General features: G+C 45.7%; 1 protein-coding gene across 1 annotated transcript in view; it reads left to right on the top strand.

Moving 5' to 3' along the window:
* The first annotated feature begins 1,219 nt into the window (after positions 1–1,219).
* LOC120932848 (aldo-keto reductase family 1 member C1-like) overlaps positions 1,220–16,937 on the top strand; it is a 29,521-nt gene continuing 13,803 nt past the window's right edge. The window contains exons 1-4 of the mRNA XM_040345634.1: positions 1,220–1,364; positions 11,782–11,949; positions 15,996–16,112; positions 16,823–16,900. Coding sequence (XP_040201568.1) covers positions 1,278–1,364; positions 11,782–11,949; positions 15,996–16,112; positions 16,823–16,900 — 450 coding nt within the window. The 5' untranslated portion in view covers positions 1,220–1,277. The remainder of the gene's footprint in view (positions 1,365–11,781; positions 11,950–15,995; positions 16,113–16,822; positions 16,901–16,937) is intronic.

Raw genomic sequence — 16,937 nt, 5'->3', positions numbered from 1 at the left:
CAGAAAGGAAGGCACGCTGGCAAGTTGTCGCTCTACGGTGCGCCGGATCCCGGATGAGGGTGCTCCACTGCTATGGTTGTCAGCTGGGCTTCCTCTTCAATCCCTGAGAAACACCGAATGTGGCTGGGGGTCTTGCTTCCGTCTGGATGGCTGGTCTCACGGTAAATCTAGGCCCAGGCTTCCGGCCTAACAGGACAGCTGTGTCTGTACGCAGCTCCGCACAGGAGAGAAGGCTGGTCCGGAGAGAGTGAAAAGGCGCCACTCCCCTTCCTTAAGTGACCTCCTCCACCAGTCTCAGCAAAACGTCACATCCTTCTGGAGGGCAAAGCATTGCGGGAAATGTAGTCCACTTCTCCGAGGAGTCCATGGAGTCCGTGTCTCCTGCTACCAGTAGTCCCGCAAGTAGTCCCGCAATGCACAGCCTCCCAACAATGTCCAACATATTTAAAATACAAGTCCAGCGGGGATAACCTGTCATGAAGCTCTGACAGGATGACCCCGCTACAAAAGTACTGTAGATACAGTGCAGTGAGTGAGCATTTTCCTCCCTAGGACAGGAAGTGTGTAACTGGAAGAATCACCAAAATTCAGGGGAATAAAGCAGAAAAATGAATGCAGTCGTCCCATCTAAGGACTTATATCAAAGATACACTCTGAGAAAACCTTTTAGCAGAAATAAATGTGTATACATGTGCAAGCGCATCTAAATATGCATAAAAGCTGATGTATGTGCGTAAATGTATTCCAATGGCCACAATAAATGAATATTCTGGCCAGTAAAATACGCTTATGCTCAAAACTCCAAATGCATATAAACACACACATATTTATTTGAAAATAATTTTTACTGGGACCTTTGGTATGCTACGATATAAAATATAAAAGCATGGTGCAACGTTACAGGTTGCATTGTAATTCCTTTGTAAACTTGACACAGGTAAAGTCATTGTGACACTGCAAAACACTTTGTCCCCTCTGGATGTCACAGGTGTGATGCTATATTGTTTGGAATTGACTTCTGCCCAGATCTATCAATCTGCACTATGAGGGCTAGACTACAAAGAAAATGTGAATGTTTAACCCTGCCCTGGCAGTCCTCTTATTTTCAACAAGCTGAAACTGATGTGCTGCAAATGAGGTGATTGCCAACAAGTGGTTAAACTCTCCACAGCATGTGCAGATTACAGGCCGACCAGGAGGAGGGGTTAGAGATGGAATACAGTCACATACAAAAGTAGCAAAGAAGTCAGTGTGCAAGATACTGTAGGAAGCAGACAATGGCTCTAAAAGCAGACTCCTATGTGGTTCTGAACGATGGGCACAAGATGCCAGTGATCGGGTTCGGTACCTATGCCCCGGAACAGGTAGGATGCAGACTTAAATTCATTTTGTTATGAAACCAAATGTATTAAAAATAAAACATAAAACAGTAAGGCTGAGTTTACACAGTGGCCAGGAAGGTTGTAAAAACAGGCGGTTGAACTGGAGTTTTACCAGTTGCATGTGTAGCGATACCCCCGAAGGAGTTTCTTCTGTATGTTCAGTCCTTTACTCTGCTTCTTAACCCTAATAACAGCCTCAGCCCCCTCTGGCACACCTGGCAATAGTGTAAGTGCAATGATCCATGAGAAACACACAAGTTATAATAAAACACAGATATTGTCTTTACTGCAATATTTCTGTGTTAGAATGCGGACAGTAACAGTATATAGTTAAGTAATCAACTAGAGAGCAATAACTGAGATTTAAGAGCCATACAGCTCTCAATCCTTTATTCAAGCTGCTTTCAGGGGATTCCAAACCCGAGAATGTCCCCAAGAGCAGAGGCACACTTCAATGGTAAATAAAGCACAATATGACACTTTAAATTAGACTGGTTACGTGATTCACGATTCTTTGCCTCAATTCTCAAAGATATGGGATCCTTGGGACAACTCCTCCTTTAATCCTGAATCGCTTTCCTGATCTACTATTAAAGGTTTCTTAGGCAACTAGTTCCTGCATGTTCGAATAATTAGCCTGCATACCATTATTATTATTTATATACTATTACTACATGTTTGCTACGTTTAGATCCATGGTGTACCTCCCCCCTTGATTTTCTTCTTTCTTTTTTGTTCTGATTATGACATCCCCCAGTAAGAGACGCTTATCTTCTTCTGTATAAGATGCAGGGGTGTATTTAGGTTTTGTGCTGCCCTAGGCCTGAAGAAACTCGCACACCCCCTACTTTATATATGACGCACCCCTTCCTGTCAAGACTACACCCCTTCCTTTTTAAGACCCGCCCTGTCATTTTCATGGGATGAGGACAGAGGGACGTGGTGGGATGAGGACAGGGGGACAGGGTGGGAGGGGGACAGGGTGGGATGAGGACAGAGGGACAGGGTGGGATGAGGACAGAGGGACAGGGTGGGATGAGGACAGGGGGACAGGATGGGATGAGGACAGGGGGACAGGAAGGGGTGAGGGCAGGGGGACAGGATGGGATGGGGACAGGGGGACAGGGTGGGATGAAGACAGGGGGACAGGGTGGGATGAGGACAGGGGGACAGGGTGGGATGAGGACAGGGGGACAGAGTGGGATGAGGTCAGGGGGACAGGATGGGATGAGGACAGGGTGGGATGAGGACAGAGGGACAGGGTGGGATGAGGACAGGGGGACAGGGTGGGATGAGGACAGGGGGACAGAGTGGGATGAGGTCAGGGGGACAGGATGGGATGAGGACAGGGTGGGATGAGGACAGGGGGACAGGGTGGGATGAGGACAGAGGGACAGGGTGGGATGAGGACAGAGGGGCAGGGTGGGATGAGGACAGAGGGGCAGGGTGGGATGAGGACAGGGTGGGATGAGGACAGAGGGACAGGATGGGATGACGACAGGGGGACAGGCTTTTTTGCCGCACCCCACAAAGTGCCGCCCTAGGCCTGGGCCTTGTCGGCCTAGGCTATAATACAGCACTGATAAGATGATGTTACTTTTATGTATTATATTCGCCTTTTCTTGTTTTTGTAAAAAATCTTCAATAAACATACAATTACAAATTAGATTGGTTACCTTTACTCAGGTCGGCTCTATAAGTCCAGGAAGGAGGAGAGCAGAGGAATGACCCTCTTTGTGTCAGGCCTCTCTCTCCTGTCCCCTGACACCACAGGCCCAACTTTAAACACTTAAGGACCCCTTCACGCCGATTTACGTCGGCAGAATGGCACGGCTGGGCACATCAACGTACCTGTACATTGCCCTTTAAGCCCAGCCGTGGGGGCGCGTGCACGCGACCCGGTCCGAAGCTCCGTGACCGCAGCCGCGGGACTCGCGGACCCGATCGCCGCTGGAGTCCCGCGATCGGTCCCCGGAACTGAAGAACGGGGAGAGCTGTGTGTAAACACAGCTTCCCCGTTCTTCACTGTGGCGCCGTGATCGATCGTGTGTTCCCTTATATAGGGAATCACAATCAATGACGTCAAACCTACAGCCACACCCCCCTACAGTTAGAAACACAGATGAGGTCATACATAACCCCATCAGCGCCCCCTTGTGGTTAACTCCCAAACTGCAATTGTCATTTTCACAGTAAACAATGCATTTTAAATGCTTTTTTTGCTGTGAAAATGACAATGGTCCCAAAAATGTGTCAAAATTGTCCGAATCCCACCGTTCAGCCAGCATTACAGAGGGACAGAGCGTTGAGTCAACATCTCAAGAAGAGAAGAGGGAAGAAGGCGACGAGGATGACTGGGTCACTGCTAGTAAAAGAGCTAGAAGAAGTTAGCGGTGGTGCCCGGCAGAAGGAGGAAAGCACTGGAGAGCGCGGAGAAGGCACCTGAGAGCGGGAGAAGAGGCCGGAGAGTCGGAAGAGACCCCGAAAGTCGGAAGAAGACCCCTGGAGCTGCCTAATAAATTACTTAAAAAACTTGTGTAGTGTGTTTTTTTTTACATTTTTCTTCCAGCAGGTGAATGGGTAGGGGTGTACCCCTACTCATTCACATAGGGTGGGGGGCCCGGGATCTGAGGCTCCCGGATTCCGATAAGCCCCCTGCGCGCTGAGCCCGACAACCAACGGCCAGGGTTGTCGGGAAGAGGCCCTGTCCTCATCAACATGGGGACAGGGTGCTTTGGGGTGGCCGCAGGTTGAGGGCATGCGGCCTGGTACGGTTCAGGAGGGGGGTGCTCGCTCGTCCCCACCCCCTTTCCTGACCGGCCGGGCTGCGTGCTCGGATAAGGGTCTGGTATGGATTTTGGGGGGACCTCCACGCCGTTTTTTTGGCGTAGGGGTTCCCATTAAAATCCATACCAGACCTAAGAGCCTGGTATGCTCCTGGAGGGGAAGCAATGCCGTTTTTTTATTTAAAATTTGGCGTGGAGTTCCCCCTCATGATAATAGCGGCGAGACTTCCCTCCCCCTCTCCCAGGTCAGCAAATCCGCAGCTAAAATGCAAAGGAACCGCTAAACAACTGTTTGAGAACTTGGCATAGAAACCAGAGCTCAAAAACGCAAAGCACAAGTGTGAATCCAGCCTAAACATGTAACCTTTAAAAAAAATTCAAGCGTCACCTCTGGAGATTTATAAGTTCTGAAGTTTTGCGCCATTCCACAAGTGTGCGCAATTTTAAAGCATTCCATGTTGGGTTATCTATATACTCGGAGTAACATTATCTTTCACATTGTACAAAAAAATCGGGCTAACGTTAGTGTATTTACTAACGTAATATTATATTTCACATTGTACAAAAAATCAGAGCTAATGTTAGTGTTTTTTATTTATTTATTTTTATTCATGAAACTGTTTTTCCCCCCCAAAAAACATGTTTTCAAAAAAATTGTGTGCAAATACCTCTGTGTGAGAAAAGCATGGGATTTATCTTTTAGACACATGCCCCCTTCTATGACACTGCAGTGAAAGGCATGCTTTTTTTACTGTACCATTGGTCCAAGAGTCCAAGCTGTCCATTGAGCTCTATGCCTCTGACAAGTAGTGAGGAAAGGCACTGTGGGCCAGATCCACAAAAGGGATACGCAGGCGTATCTACTGATACGCCGTCGTATCCCTGTTTCTATCTATGCGGCTGATTCATAGAATCAGTTACGCATAGATATTCCTAAGATCCGGCAGGTGTAATAGTTTTACACTGTCGGATCTTAGGATGCAGTACCGCGGCCGCCGCTGGGGGCATTTCTCGTCGAAATTCCGCGTCGGGTATGCAAATTAGCACTTACGGAGATCCACAAAGCTTTTTCCCTTCGTTTTTTTTTCCGTAAGTGTTAGTTTGCCGTCGCAAAATTAGGGCTGCTTTTACAAAGTGTAAACTTAGTACACCATGTAAAAGTAGACCCTTCTTTCCCGCGTCGCTGTCAAATGTTTTTAAAAAAAAAAATTTTTCCCGCCGCAACTCTTTTTTTTTCTTTTACACCCGTCGCGATTCTCAAAACTCGGCGCAACGTAACTTCACGCAAAGCACGTCGGGAAAATCGCATCAGGAGCATGCGCAGTACGTCCGGCGTGGGAGTGCGCCTAATTTAAATGGGACTCGCCCCATTAGATTGAGCCCGCCTTGCGCCGGACAGATTTAAGTTACACCGCTGCAAATTTCTAGGTAAGTGCTTTGTGGATCGGGCACTTAGGTAGAAATTTTGCGGCGGTGTAACTTAAATCCGAATATTTAAGTTGCGCCCGCTGTACGTGGATCTGGCCCTGTGAGCTCACCCTCTCAGTCTGCTGCAAACAGAGTGTGCCAACTTGTATTTAAACTGACCACTCTGTATGTAACTTCTGACAGGCTGCGCAAGGAGCCCCGTATCTCTGGAACCAGTGGTGGGGTAGGACTTAGACTACATACCCCCCCAAATTTGGAGTCTCTGTGACCCTCAAAGTTCAATTTTTTTTTCTATGTTCATAGCATGTGAGGACCTCCTTCACCTGCCACCCGTGACTGCACGTTCCTGATATACAGAGCCTTAAAAATATGTGTGCGGATCCGTATGGCACTAGTAGCTTCAGTCCTTTTGAAGAACAGATAAAACTTTATGTCTTCAGCTAGCCACTTTCATTGAAAGTAATTAATTATTATTATTAATGATAGTACATCTGTACAGCATCAGAATATATGAAACAGAAAAATGCGTGGTTTAAGCCAAATATTGGGCATGGCTTAAAGGGGGCGTGACTCAAAGGGGGTGTGATTAGAGTCTGAGATGAATGAGGGATGAAGGGAGAAAGAAAGAAAGAAAGAAAGAAAGAAAGAAAGAAAGAAAGAAAGAAAGAAAGAAAGAAAGAAAGAAAGAAAGAAAGAGGAATGGAGGCACAGCAGACCCAGATCCACCACAATAGAAATATGTGTATTTCAGAAAGTTTAACAATCAGCAGATAAATATACTCCAAACACCAGGTGTTAGTGCTTCAATTTTCCATTTCCAGTAGAGTCCTTCCTTACACCAGGCATTCCCAGCAGAGTCCCTCTGTACATCAGGTGTCCTCAGCGGAGTCTCTCTGAACATCAGCCATTCCCAGTAGAGTCCCTCCTTACACCAGGCATTTCCAGTGGAGCCCCCTTTACATCAGGTGTCTCCCAGTGGAGCCCCTTTACATCAGGTATCCCACAGTGGTGTCCCCCATTCATCAGGTATCCCCCCAGCAGTGTCCCCCTTACATCAGGTATCCCCCCAGTGGAGCCCCCTTTACATCAGGTATCCCAGCAGCGGAGTCTCCGCCGCCATTACAGAATTCCAGAAGTAACAGAGGCCAAGGGGGAACAAAATAGAGGCAGAGCCGGCCAGGTGGCTACAATCGAAATTGAGCTGCGGCGCCGCCCACCCCTGTCCCTTTCCACAACAGGTCACAGACACACCGGCAGCAGGCGGGAGGTGGGCAGCGCCACAGCTCAATTTCTTTTGTCAGCTACCCAGACGGCTCCACTTCTTGTTTGTTCTCAGTGTTACTTCTTCTGGTCTTCTCTAAAATGGCGGCCGGTGGAAATATTGTCTCCGCTGGCTGCAGACCTCTAGCAGCAGTGGCGGGCGGAGGCAACATTTTTTGAAAAATTATTTCCTGGGAAACGCTAGAATCGTGAAAAAGGTCTAAATCCCGGGAATGTCCCGGGAAATTCAGGACAGTTGGTAAGTATGTTAGGGGCACCCAGCTCCCACTTCCTCCCTGGACTCCACTGCACCGGAAGGAAGTTCACCTCTCCCCCTCCCTCCCTGTAATCTTATGTGACACGTCACAGGTCCCAGAAGATTGCCCGACCATTCACAGCACGCAGCGCGTGCTCGGCTGTGAAGCCACAGCCGTACGCCCACAGTTACAATGTCGGTGCCATGGAGAGGACCGGGGGTTTGTGAGCCTGTGTCGCTGGACCAGGGCCGATCCTAGGGTCACATGCGCCTGGGTGCAGAAATATTTCTGGCGCCCCTACAAGGGCGTGGTCACCTTATTAACCCCTCCCCCTTTACAATTTTTTTTATGGCAACAATTCAAACACAGAGATGCTCCCCTAAGGATGTTGAGTGAGAGAGGTGGGGCTGAGAGAGAGAGAGAGAGAGAGAGGTGAGGCAGAGAGAGAGAGAGAGAGATGAGGCAGAGAGAGAGAGAGAGATGAGGCAGAGAGAGAGAGAGAGATGAGGCAGAGAGAGAGAGAGGGGGGTAAGGCTGAGAGAGAGAGTAGTGGACAGAGAGGGGGCTGAGACAGAGAGAGAGGGGCTCAGAGAGAGGGTAGTGGACTGAGAGGGGGCTGAGAGAGGGTAGTGGACAGAGAGTGGGGCTGAGTGAGAGGGGCTCAGAGAGAGGATAATGGACAGAGAGGGGGGCTGAGTGAGAGAGGTTGGGCTGAGAGAGAGGGGGGCTGAGAATGAATGAATGAATGAATGAAAAACTTATAAAGCGCGGCGCATGCGAACTGAATCGCTTCTGGGCGCTAGTTGTTCGTGTCTCATGACATCAAAAGAGCAGAGTTTTGATCCGTCTTCTGAAAGTCAGGTGGTTTTCCTCCAACCGAATGCTGGTTGGTAAAGCGTTCCATAGTCTAGGACCCTGAAAAGCAAACCTTCTTTCTCCTTTGGACTTGTATTTGGTTTTTGGTACCCTGACCAGATTTTGGTCGGTGGATCGCAGAACGCGATTCGAATTGTGAGGTTCTATCTTGTCGCAAAGATATTGCGGAGCCTTCCCATGGATGCACTTATGTGTCAGGCAGAGTGCTTTAAATGCAATTCTGTCTTTTACTGGCAGCCAGTGAAGGGTTCTCAACGAAGGTGAGATTGATTCCCATTTTTTTTTCCCAGTCACCAGTCTGGCGGCCGTATTCTGAACGACTTGCAGACGGGAGATTTGGTACTTTGGGAGTCCGAGGTACAGGGCGTTAGCATAGTCCAGTCTGGAATTCACGATTGTTCCCACCACGACTGCTACGTCTTCTTTGGGGATAAATGGAATAAGTCTGCGTAGTAGGCGCAACAGATGGTGCGCTCCGCTGACTACTGACCCTATTTGTGCGTCCATTGTCATGAAGGTGTCGAAGATGACCCCGAGACTTTTGACTTTGGAGCTAGGGGTGATGATTTGGCCCAGAATGGGCGGGGGTGTCCAGGTTGTTGCCAGTTGACTCTTTCGGCTGGCGTGAAAAGGAGTTCTGTTTTTGAACTGTTGAGTTTAAGATAACTCTTAGTCATCCAGTTTTCTATCAAAGAGAGACATTTCTCTAAACTGAGATGATGATCCTTTTTGTTGCAGATGCGAAAATACAGTTGCGTATCGTCTGCATAAGAGTGATAGAGTAGTTCTTGGCTACTGATAATATCAAAGAGAGGGCGAAGATAGATGTTGAAAAGCACCGGTGACAGGGGGGATCCTTGGGGGACTCCACATGACACCGTGCGCTTTTCCGACGTGAAACAACCCAATTTAACTGTTTGTGATCGGTTTTCAAGAAAGGAAGAAAACCATGGTAAATCACCTTCTGCGACTTCTGCTACCTTGGCTAGTCGCATCAGTAACAGTTTGTGGTCTACCGTGTCAAAGGCTGCGCTTAGGTCCAGCAGAACCAGGAGACAAGATTCTCCTTCGTCTGCGGCCTCGAGGGCATCGTCCCATATTTTGAGTAAGGCCGTTTCTGTCCCATGTCCGGGACGGAAGCCTGATTGTAATGGATCCAGTAGATTGTGGGTATCTAGATGCTGTTGCAGCTGTTGTACCACTACTTTCTCCATTATCTTGGAGAGAACATTTAGGCCTGTTATGGGACGGCGGTGAGTTGGGTCCTTGGGATCCAGGTTAGGTTTTTTCAAGATGGGCTGGATTGTGCCCTCTTTCAACAGGGATGGCACTGTGCCTTCCTTAAATGACTGGTTTATAAGCTGTGTGATGGGTGGTGCCAGGATGTCGGCACATTCCTTCAGCAATTTGGTGGGGATGATATCATTGGGCGATGTGCTGTTCCGCAAAGCACCAATGATATTTTTTGTGGTATCGATGGAGATCGGTTCCAGAGTGAACTTTGTTGATTGTAGAGCGTTTCTGTGGGTGTTTTGTGGTTGATTGACGGTGGGGTTGAGGGGGGTTGAGAGAAAGGGTAGTGGTCAGAAGGTGGATTTGAGAGAGAGGGGGGCTGAGAGAGATGTGGGGCTGAGAGAGAGGGTGGTGGACAGAGAGGTGGGGCTGAGAGAGAGGGTAGTGGACAGAGAGTGGGGATCAGAGAGAGGGTAGTGGACAGGGAGGCAGGCTGAGTGAGAGAGGTTGGGCTGAGAGAGAGGGGGGCTGAGATAGATGTGGGGCTGGGAGAAAGGGTAGTGGTCAGAAAGTGGATCTGAGAGAGATGTGGGGCTGAGAGAGAGAGAGAGGATGGCTGAGAGAGAGAGAGAACGGCTGAGAGAGAGGGGGGAGAGAGGAGAGAGAGAAGGGGGAGAGAGAGAGAGAGAAGGGGGAGAGAGAGGGGGAGAGAGAGAAGGGGGGGAGAGAGATAGAGAGGGGGGAGAGAGAGAAGGGGGAGAGAGAGAGAGAGTGTGAGAGACGGACGGCTGAGACCAAAATCTGAAATATCATAAAGTGAATAAGTGTCACTGTTGAAACAGTAAAAAATATCAAGCACAGATGTGTTGAATGAATTCACATCATGTGATAAGTAATTGGGTATTCACAGGAGAAATATATTTACTGAAAAACATATATTAATAAGTGATGAACCAAGGTTTGTCTCACTTATAAACTAGTGTCTGTGTATGAGTTCTACCCAGCACACCTAGGATGACTAGTATGCAATGAATGGTCATAAATGGAACACACAATTGCTGCGGATATATATCTGTGATCAAACCAACTCCAAGTATGTGATCACTAAATATAACTTGTGATGCAAATAAAACACGGTCCAGAATATCACAGTGGTGAAAACCAGGCGCAAATAAAAATGACCAAATGTACAGTAGATATAACACCCGGGAGTGCCTTCACTTTGGAGGAGTAGGGAAAAGAAATGGATACTCTTGCCAGAGATTATGGATCCAACACACCATGCGGCAACGAATCAACAGGGCTTATATCTGTGGATATAAGCCCTGTTGATTCGCTGCCGTATGGTGCATTTGGTCATTTTTATTTGCGCCTGGTTTTCACCACTGTGATATTTTGGACCGTGTTTTATATATACAGTATATATATATATATTTTTATATTCATTGCAAGTGTTTTTTCCATTTATGACCTTTTATTGCATTCTAGTCATCCTAGGTGTGCCGGGTAGAACTGTTTTTGAATAGTGGTCATACACACACTCGTTTATAAGTGAGACAAACCTTGGTTCATCACTTAATATATTTTTTCAGTAAATATATTTCTCCTGTGAATACCCAATTACTTATCACATGATGTAAATTCATTCAGCACCTCTGTGCTTGATATTTTTACTGTTTCATCAGTGACACGTATTCACTAATTCCAGTGCAGGACATTAACCCCCCTGCCATGCTGCATATTAAAAAAAAATCACAGTCACAGTTAATATTCTTCAGACTGCAGTCAGGTGGCTGCCTTCCGTATGGCTGCAGCCACCTGACTGCAGTCTGAAGATTATTAACTGTGACTGTGATTTTATACTGTAAAGTGTTTTCTTACTTGCAAAGTTGAGATCTTAGGCACGTTGCACCGACAGTCTGACACTGTGCTGCTGTCTGAACTTGGCGGCGCTGGCTCGGCTCGGCTCCTCTCGTTTGCAGCAGGCAGGCAGCTCTCTACGCTCCTCCCATGACCCCTCCCGCCTCCGCTGTAGTTGTAAACTCAGGGGGAGGGAAGTCTTGGGTGGCGCGGTGGCAGCGATGATGTCTATTGGCTGGCGCCGGCCGGCCGGGTGCAGATCAGAGCGTGATCGATTCGTCCTGTCCATGACTCCTCTCGGAAGACACATCGGGGCAGCTGCTGCAGCAAAGCACAACGGTGCTCCGGACACTCTGGCGCCCCCTCCCCTCAGGCGCCTGGGTGCAGTGCACCCCGTGCACCTCGTCTGGGATCGGCCCTGCGCTGGACTGTGGGACAGGAGAGTGTCTGATTATTAAAAGTCAGCAGCTACACTTTTTGTAGCTCCTGACTTTTAAATGGGTGGAACTCCGCTTTAATTGCAAAGGACTCTATGATTAAGCCCTGAAAAAAGTTCTCTACAGTGTGAGGGCAGGAGCTGATTGTATGAGGGCCTCTATCATTATGAGTCATGAGTCATTATGGCATCTTCAGCTTTTGAAACACAATTTCTTCATAACATATCATTGTTTTTGATTTTGTTGCCTTTTTTTTTTGCAGTACACTAAAGAACAGGCAGGGGAGGCTACAAAGGTGGCCATCGATGTTGGCTATCGTCATATTGACTGTGCTTTCATCTATGGCAACGAGGTGGAAGTTGGGCGGGCTATCAATGCAAAGATTGCTGATGGAACGGTGAAGCGAGAGGACATTTTCTACACTGGAAAGGTAAAGGTTCTATAAAAGATGTATGTTTAAACAAAAACCTTCAATTTCAGCCACCAATTTGAACTGACTGTTCAAATTTTCTCCAATTAACTGTAAATAAATACAATAATCCTGCATGTCTATCTAAAGCCAACATTTTAATTCAATTGAAAAAGATAGATAATTAATACCTCCCTACACATGTTTTTTTTATCATCTGTGGTTTATGTGACCGGCATTATTTTTTATTTATTTTTTCTTTGTAATTACTATTTGCATGCTCAACTTGCTTAACAAAAATATACAATATTACAACACTTACTGTTTCAAGCGGACGCTGCTAAATCACTGCCTTGCAAATAGCAACAACGCTTTGAGCATGCCATGCTCATCTTTTCAGTTGGGTGTTAGGCTGCCCATCTAAAAGACCTTATAGGTGCCCAATGGCCAATTGAAGGAGCTCACATGGCAGGCTGACAAGATTGCTGCTACTTGCAACGTAGTAGCTGAGCGCTGTCAGCATGCAACAAGAAGTGTTTTTACTGGAGAATCTCTAGGTAATAAACCTTTCAATAGCTTCAAAAAATGAGGCATGATTCCAAACATACTGAAAAAATAAATTTTTCATACACTTTTAAGTCATCTTAGAAGCTGCTATATTTGTTAGGGATTCTGTGTGGGAACTGTATGCGACCAAAAAAAAAAAAAAAATAGCAAAATGAGGAAATGTGAGGGTGGGGAAATGTTTAAAAATAATAAAATAAAATGAGAATTTGAAGAATCAAATGTAACAGTAGCATTATAAGTAGGAAGTGTTACAAAGTTGAACTTGAGCTTTGACCAGTTGAAGTCAGTGAACTACATACAATATTTAAACTTTGTCACGCCTCATTAATCACACTCAGTTATACAATACGGCTATTGTTCCTGATTATTGATGATGCTGATTAAACATATCCTGTGTAGCTGGGCCTGTGTGCTTTATTTAAAACTTTGCAGTTAATCCCAGGGAATACATGATTAGCTAGCAGCTTTAGCCCCCATTCACATCAGTGTGATTTGACATGCCAATTGACAGGTCAAATCGCATTTCAAATCGGAGCCTATTGCCAGCAATAGAAGCGTCCCAATCGGTCCAACACCTATTTCCAAAAGTAGTTCCTGCACTACTTTTGGCAACTTTGGGGGTGATTTCAGAAGACATCTGTGCATGAACCAAATTCTTTCAAGTTGCCCCCGAAGTCGAACTGAAATGTGGCTTTTAAATTGTGCGAGTTCATCTGATTTCAAAGCCATGTTTAGTGTGAACGAGGGCTAATCAAGATCTGAGCCCTAACTGGATTGCATTTGCTAAAATTTGCTAAAGTACCGTGTATCAATAAAATAAGACAAAAAAGAACAAAAGAAAAAAAAAAGGATGTTCCCTGACAAAAAATCCGACATCAATCACGTCATCAAACAATGTAGATCTTCATCAATTAGGATGACCTCCCACCTGATGTTACATCACAAATTTTGCCTTCGGGTTTTCACCTTCCTCTGGATCAACTGTGGGTATGGGACTGTGTATATGGGATTGTATGATATTATTTTTTATTTATTTATTTTTATGGTTGAACTAGATGGACTAACTATGTAACTATGTAACAAATGCTACTCATATCACAAATAACAGATTCCAGCGCGGCCATACTTGGTCAATGACGTCACCCGGGATCCCTGGTGAAGGATCTATCATTTAACCTTAGTAGTACTACCGCCACTAAATGACAGATCTCGTGCTGGTTTGTTTACAAGCAGAAGCCAGCATGGATCTCCAGTTAGCTGCAGTAAAGGACAGCCATCCACCTGCTTTCGGTAAACAAACCAGTGACTTAGGGCCAGATCCACAAAAGGGATACGACGGCGTATCTACCGATACGCCGTCGTATCCCTGTTTCTATCTTTGGAACTGATCCACAGAATCAGTTTCCAATAGATAGGCAGAAGATCCGACATGTGTAAGGGACTTACACTGTCGGATCTTAGGATGCAGTACCGCATCCGCCGCTGGGGGCATTTCGAGTCGAAATGCCGCTTCGGGTATGCAAATTAGCACTTACGGAGATCCACAAAGCTTTTCAGCTTCGTTTTTTCTCCGTAAGTATTAGTTTGCAATCGTAAAATTAGGGCTGCTTTTACAAGGCCTAAACTGTTTAGGCCTTGTAAAAGTAGACCCTTCTATCCCGCGTCGCCGTCTTTTTTTTTTCAAATTTTTTTTTCCCGCCGCAACTCGTAGTTTTTTTTTTACGCCCGTCGCTATTCTCAAAACCCGGCGCAACGTAAAAACCGCGCAAAGCACGTCGGGAAAATGACGTCGTGAGCATGCGCAGTACGGCCCCACTTGAATAGGAACGCCTTGCGCCGGCCGGATTTAAGTTACACAGCCGAAAATTTCTAGGTAAGTGCTTTGTGGATCGGGCACTTAGGTAGAAATTTTCCGGCAGTGTAACTTAAATGGGAATATTTAAGTTACGGCGGCTGGCTGTGGATCTGGCCCTCTGTTCTTCCTGTATTGGTACATGTCAGTTATGGCAGTGCTTAGCTACTCTACACTTTTTAAATAAAAGCTTGCAACTCAGGCCCCATTCACACCTGGGCATTTTGGGATTGTGGCAAAGAACCTTGGTGTGCTGGTAACATTCTCTTTCTTTGACTAGACATGGTTCCAGCTGGTGGTCGCTTCAGCACCCACTTAAATGCACAGCCATTTCTACAGGAACCTGTGCATTGGGAATAGTGCGTTGAAATCTTGGGATCGTTGGCAGAATCGCAAAATTTCGGGTGCCATTATTTTCAATGCCACCTAAAATGCGTTGCAGTTGTATATTTTGTATTTAGTGAGAGGGGTGATCAATGATTTTTTTCATTTCATTTAAAAAACGTGCAGCTGGGAATGGGTGGGTAGGTAGGGGGGTGGATGATGCAGGGTGTGTGCTAATGAGGTCAGCTGGTAAACTCCTTCGTGACCTAAAACCTGACCAGGAAGTAAGGCACATTTGTTTGAAAACATGGATGAGGACAAGTGAAGTAAGTGTCTGTAGATTTAATGGAATAAAAATAGATGTGCAAAGTCTTATGCCTCGTACACACGACCGAGAATCTCGTCGTAAAAGAAACACCGTTTTCCTCAACAAGGTTCTTGTCAAGCTTGACGAGATTCTTGTAAAGCTTTCCTTGCATACACACTGTCGAGACAAAATCTTGTCGTTCTCAAACGCGGTGACGTACAACACGTACGACGGCACTATAAAGGGGAAGTTAGATTCCACTGGCGCCACCCTTGGGGCTGCTTTTGCTAATCTCATGTTACTGCGTGTTAAGTAAAAGTTTGGTGAGAGACGATTCGCACTTTTCAGTCTGTTACAGCGTGACGAATGTGCTATCTCCATTACGAATGCTACTTTTACCAAAGGTGCGCTCCCGTCTCATACTTTATTCTGAGCATGCGCGGGTTTCTAAGCATACACACGAACGTGTTTCTCATCGTAAACCAGCCCGACGGGAAACACGACGAGGAAAAAGAGACTCCCGGCAAGAAAAAAGAGAGCATGTTCTCTTTTTTTCTCGTTGAGATCCACGACAGTTTTCTAGACGAAAAACATACATACGACCAATTTTCTCGGCAAAAAAGGTCTGCCAGCATTTTCCTTAATGGTTTTTGCAGAGGAAAACGGTCGTGTGTACGAGGCATAACTGTTGGTTCTCTTCAGAAAGCACCCACATCCCGAGTAGAGATGAAGAGGACGACTCTTACTCTCTGGGTGAAAGCAGTAGTCTCTTTGCAGAGGTTCAACAAAACTCCTGCTGAGTCTGATCTACACTGTCACTCTGCAATTAACAAAGCTCATGCTCCCCTTGGTTGGAGAGCTCTAGCCGTGACTTAGCAGGGGTGTGTATTACCTCTGCAGAGAGACTGCTGCTTCTACACAGAAATTCTGATGGGGGCAGTATTTGTTACAGGTCTTTTATACTACCTCATATCACTTTTGTTGACCAAAATTTTTTTGTTTACTTTTAATTTCAAGCTGTGGAGTAATAATCATGCCCCAGAAAGGGTCCGTCCGGCTCTGGAGAGCTCTCTAAAGGATCTTGGACTAGATTACATGGATCTTTTCATAATCCACACCCCTGTGGAATTTAAGGTAGGTTCACACATCATCCCTATACATGCTTGTATGACAGTGATTACATTTAAAACACAGTGACCAATTAGAAATTCATTTTTTTGGTCTGTCTTTATTTTCTGTGATATTAAAAATATATTTCTTATTATTCTTAATGAGACTAAATAAAAAAACTAAAAATAATTAATTATTTTCCATGTCGTTCGATAATTATGAAATATTGAATGATTATTTCATATTTACAAACACCAGCCAGCTGCTGGGACGTTACCCTTATTTTCATACTGTTTGTTCACTAGGCTAATCAAATTGACTACTTAATGATTCAAAGTACTTTGTCACTCATCTAGAGTTTTTATAATGAAACAGACAGGTTTATTCAGTAATGCAAAGACCATCCATGCATTGCAAAGGGTCCATAGAAGTCAATTAGTGCTAAACTTTCAGTGTTCTAAGCTCACTAAAGTTGAACTTTAGTTGGTCACTTTATTTTTGTATTTCTTGTCTCAAAAAGACAGATTTTTCTCATAATCATATTTTTTATTCCGCATTATGATAACGCTATGATAAGATTGGTTTAGGTTGCCGATGGTTTGGTCAGAACATAAAATAAATAACACTGCTTTTTTAAATGCCCCACTTAGACAGTTGGTGTATCTCTGAGGACTGATTCTCCAATATAAACCAGAATGTGAACATTGTCTTTTCTTCTCCCTCTTTCTTCCCAGCCTGGAGATGATCCATTTCCCAAAGACGAAAATGAAAAATTAATTTTTCACAACACCGATATCCGGGATACCTGGAAGGTAAGCTGGGAAATTTGGTCATTGATTCTGGGCTCAG

This window comes from Rana temporaria, chromosome 3 (assembly GCF_905171775.1).
Source record: "Rana temporaria chromosome 3, aRanTem1.1, whole genome shotgun sequence".
Lineage (NCBI taxonomy): Eukaryota > Metazoa > Chordata > Amphibia > Anura > Ranidae > Rana > Rana temporaria.
This window is presented reverse-complemented; position numbering and strand designations above follow the sequence as displayed.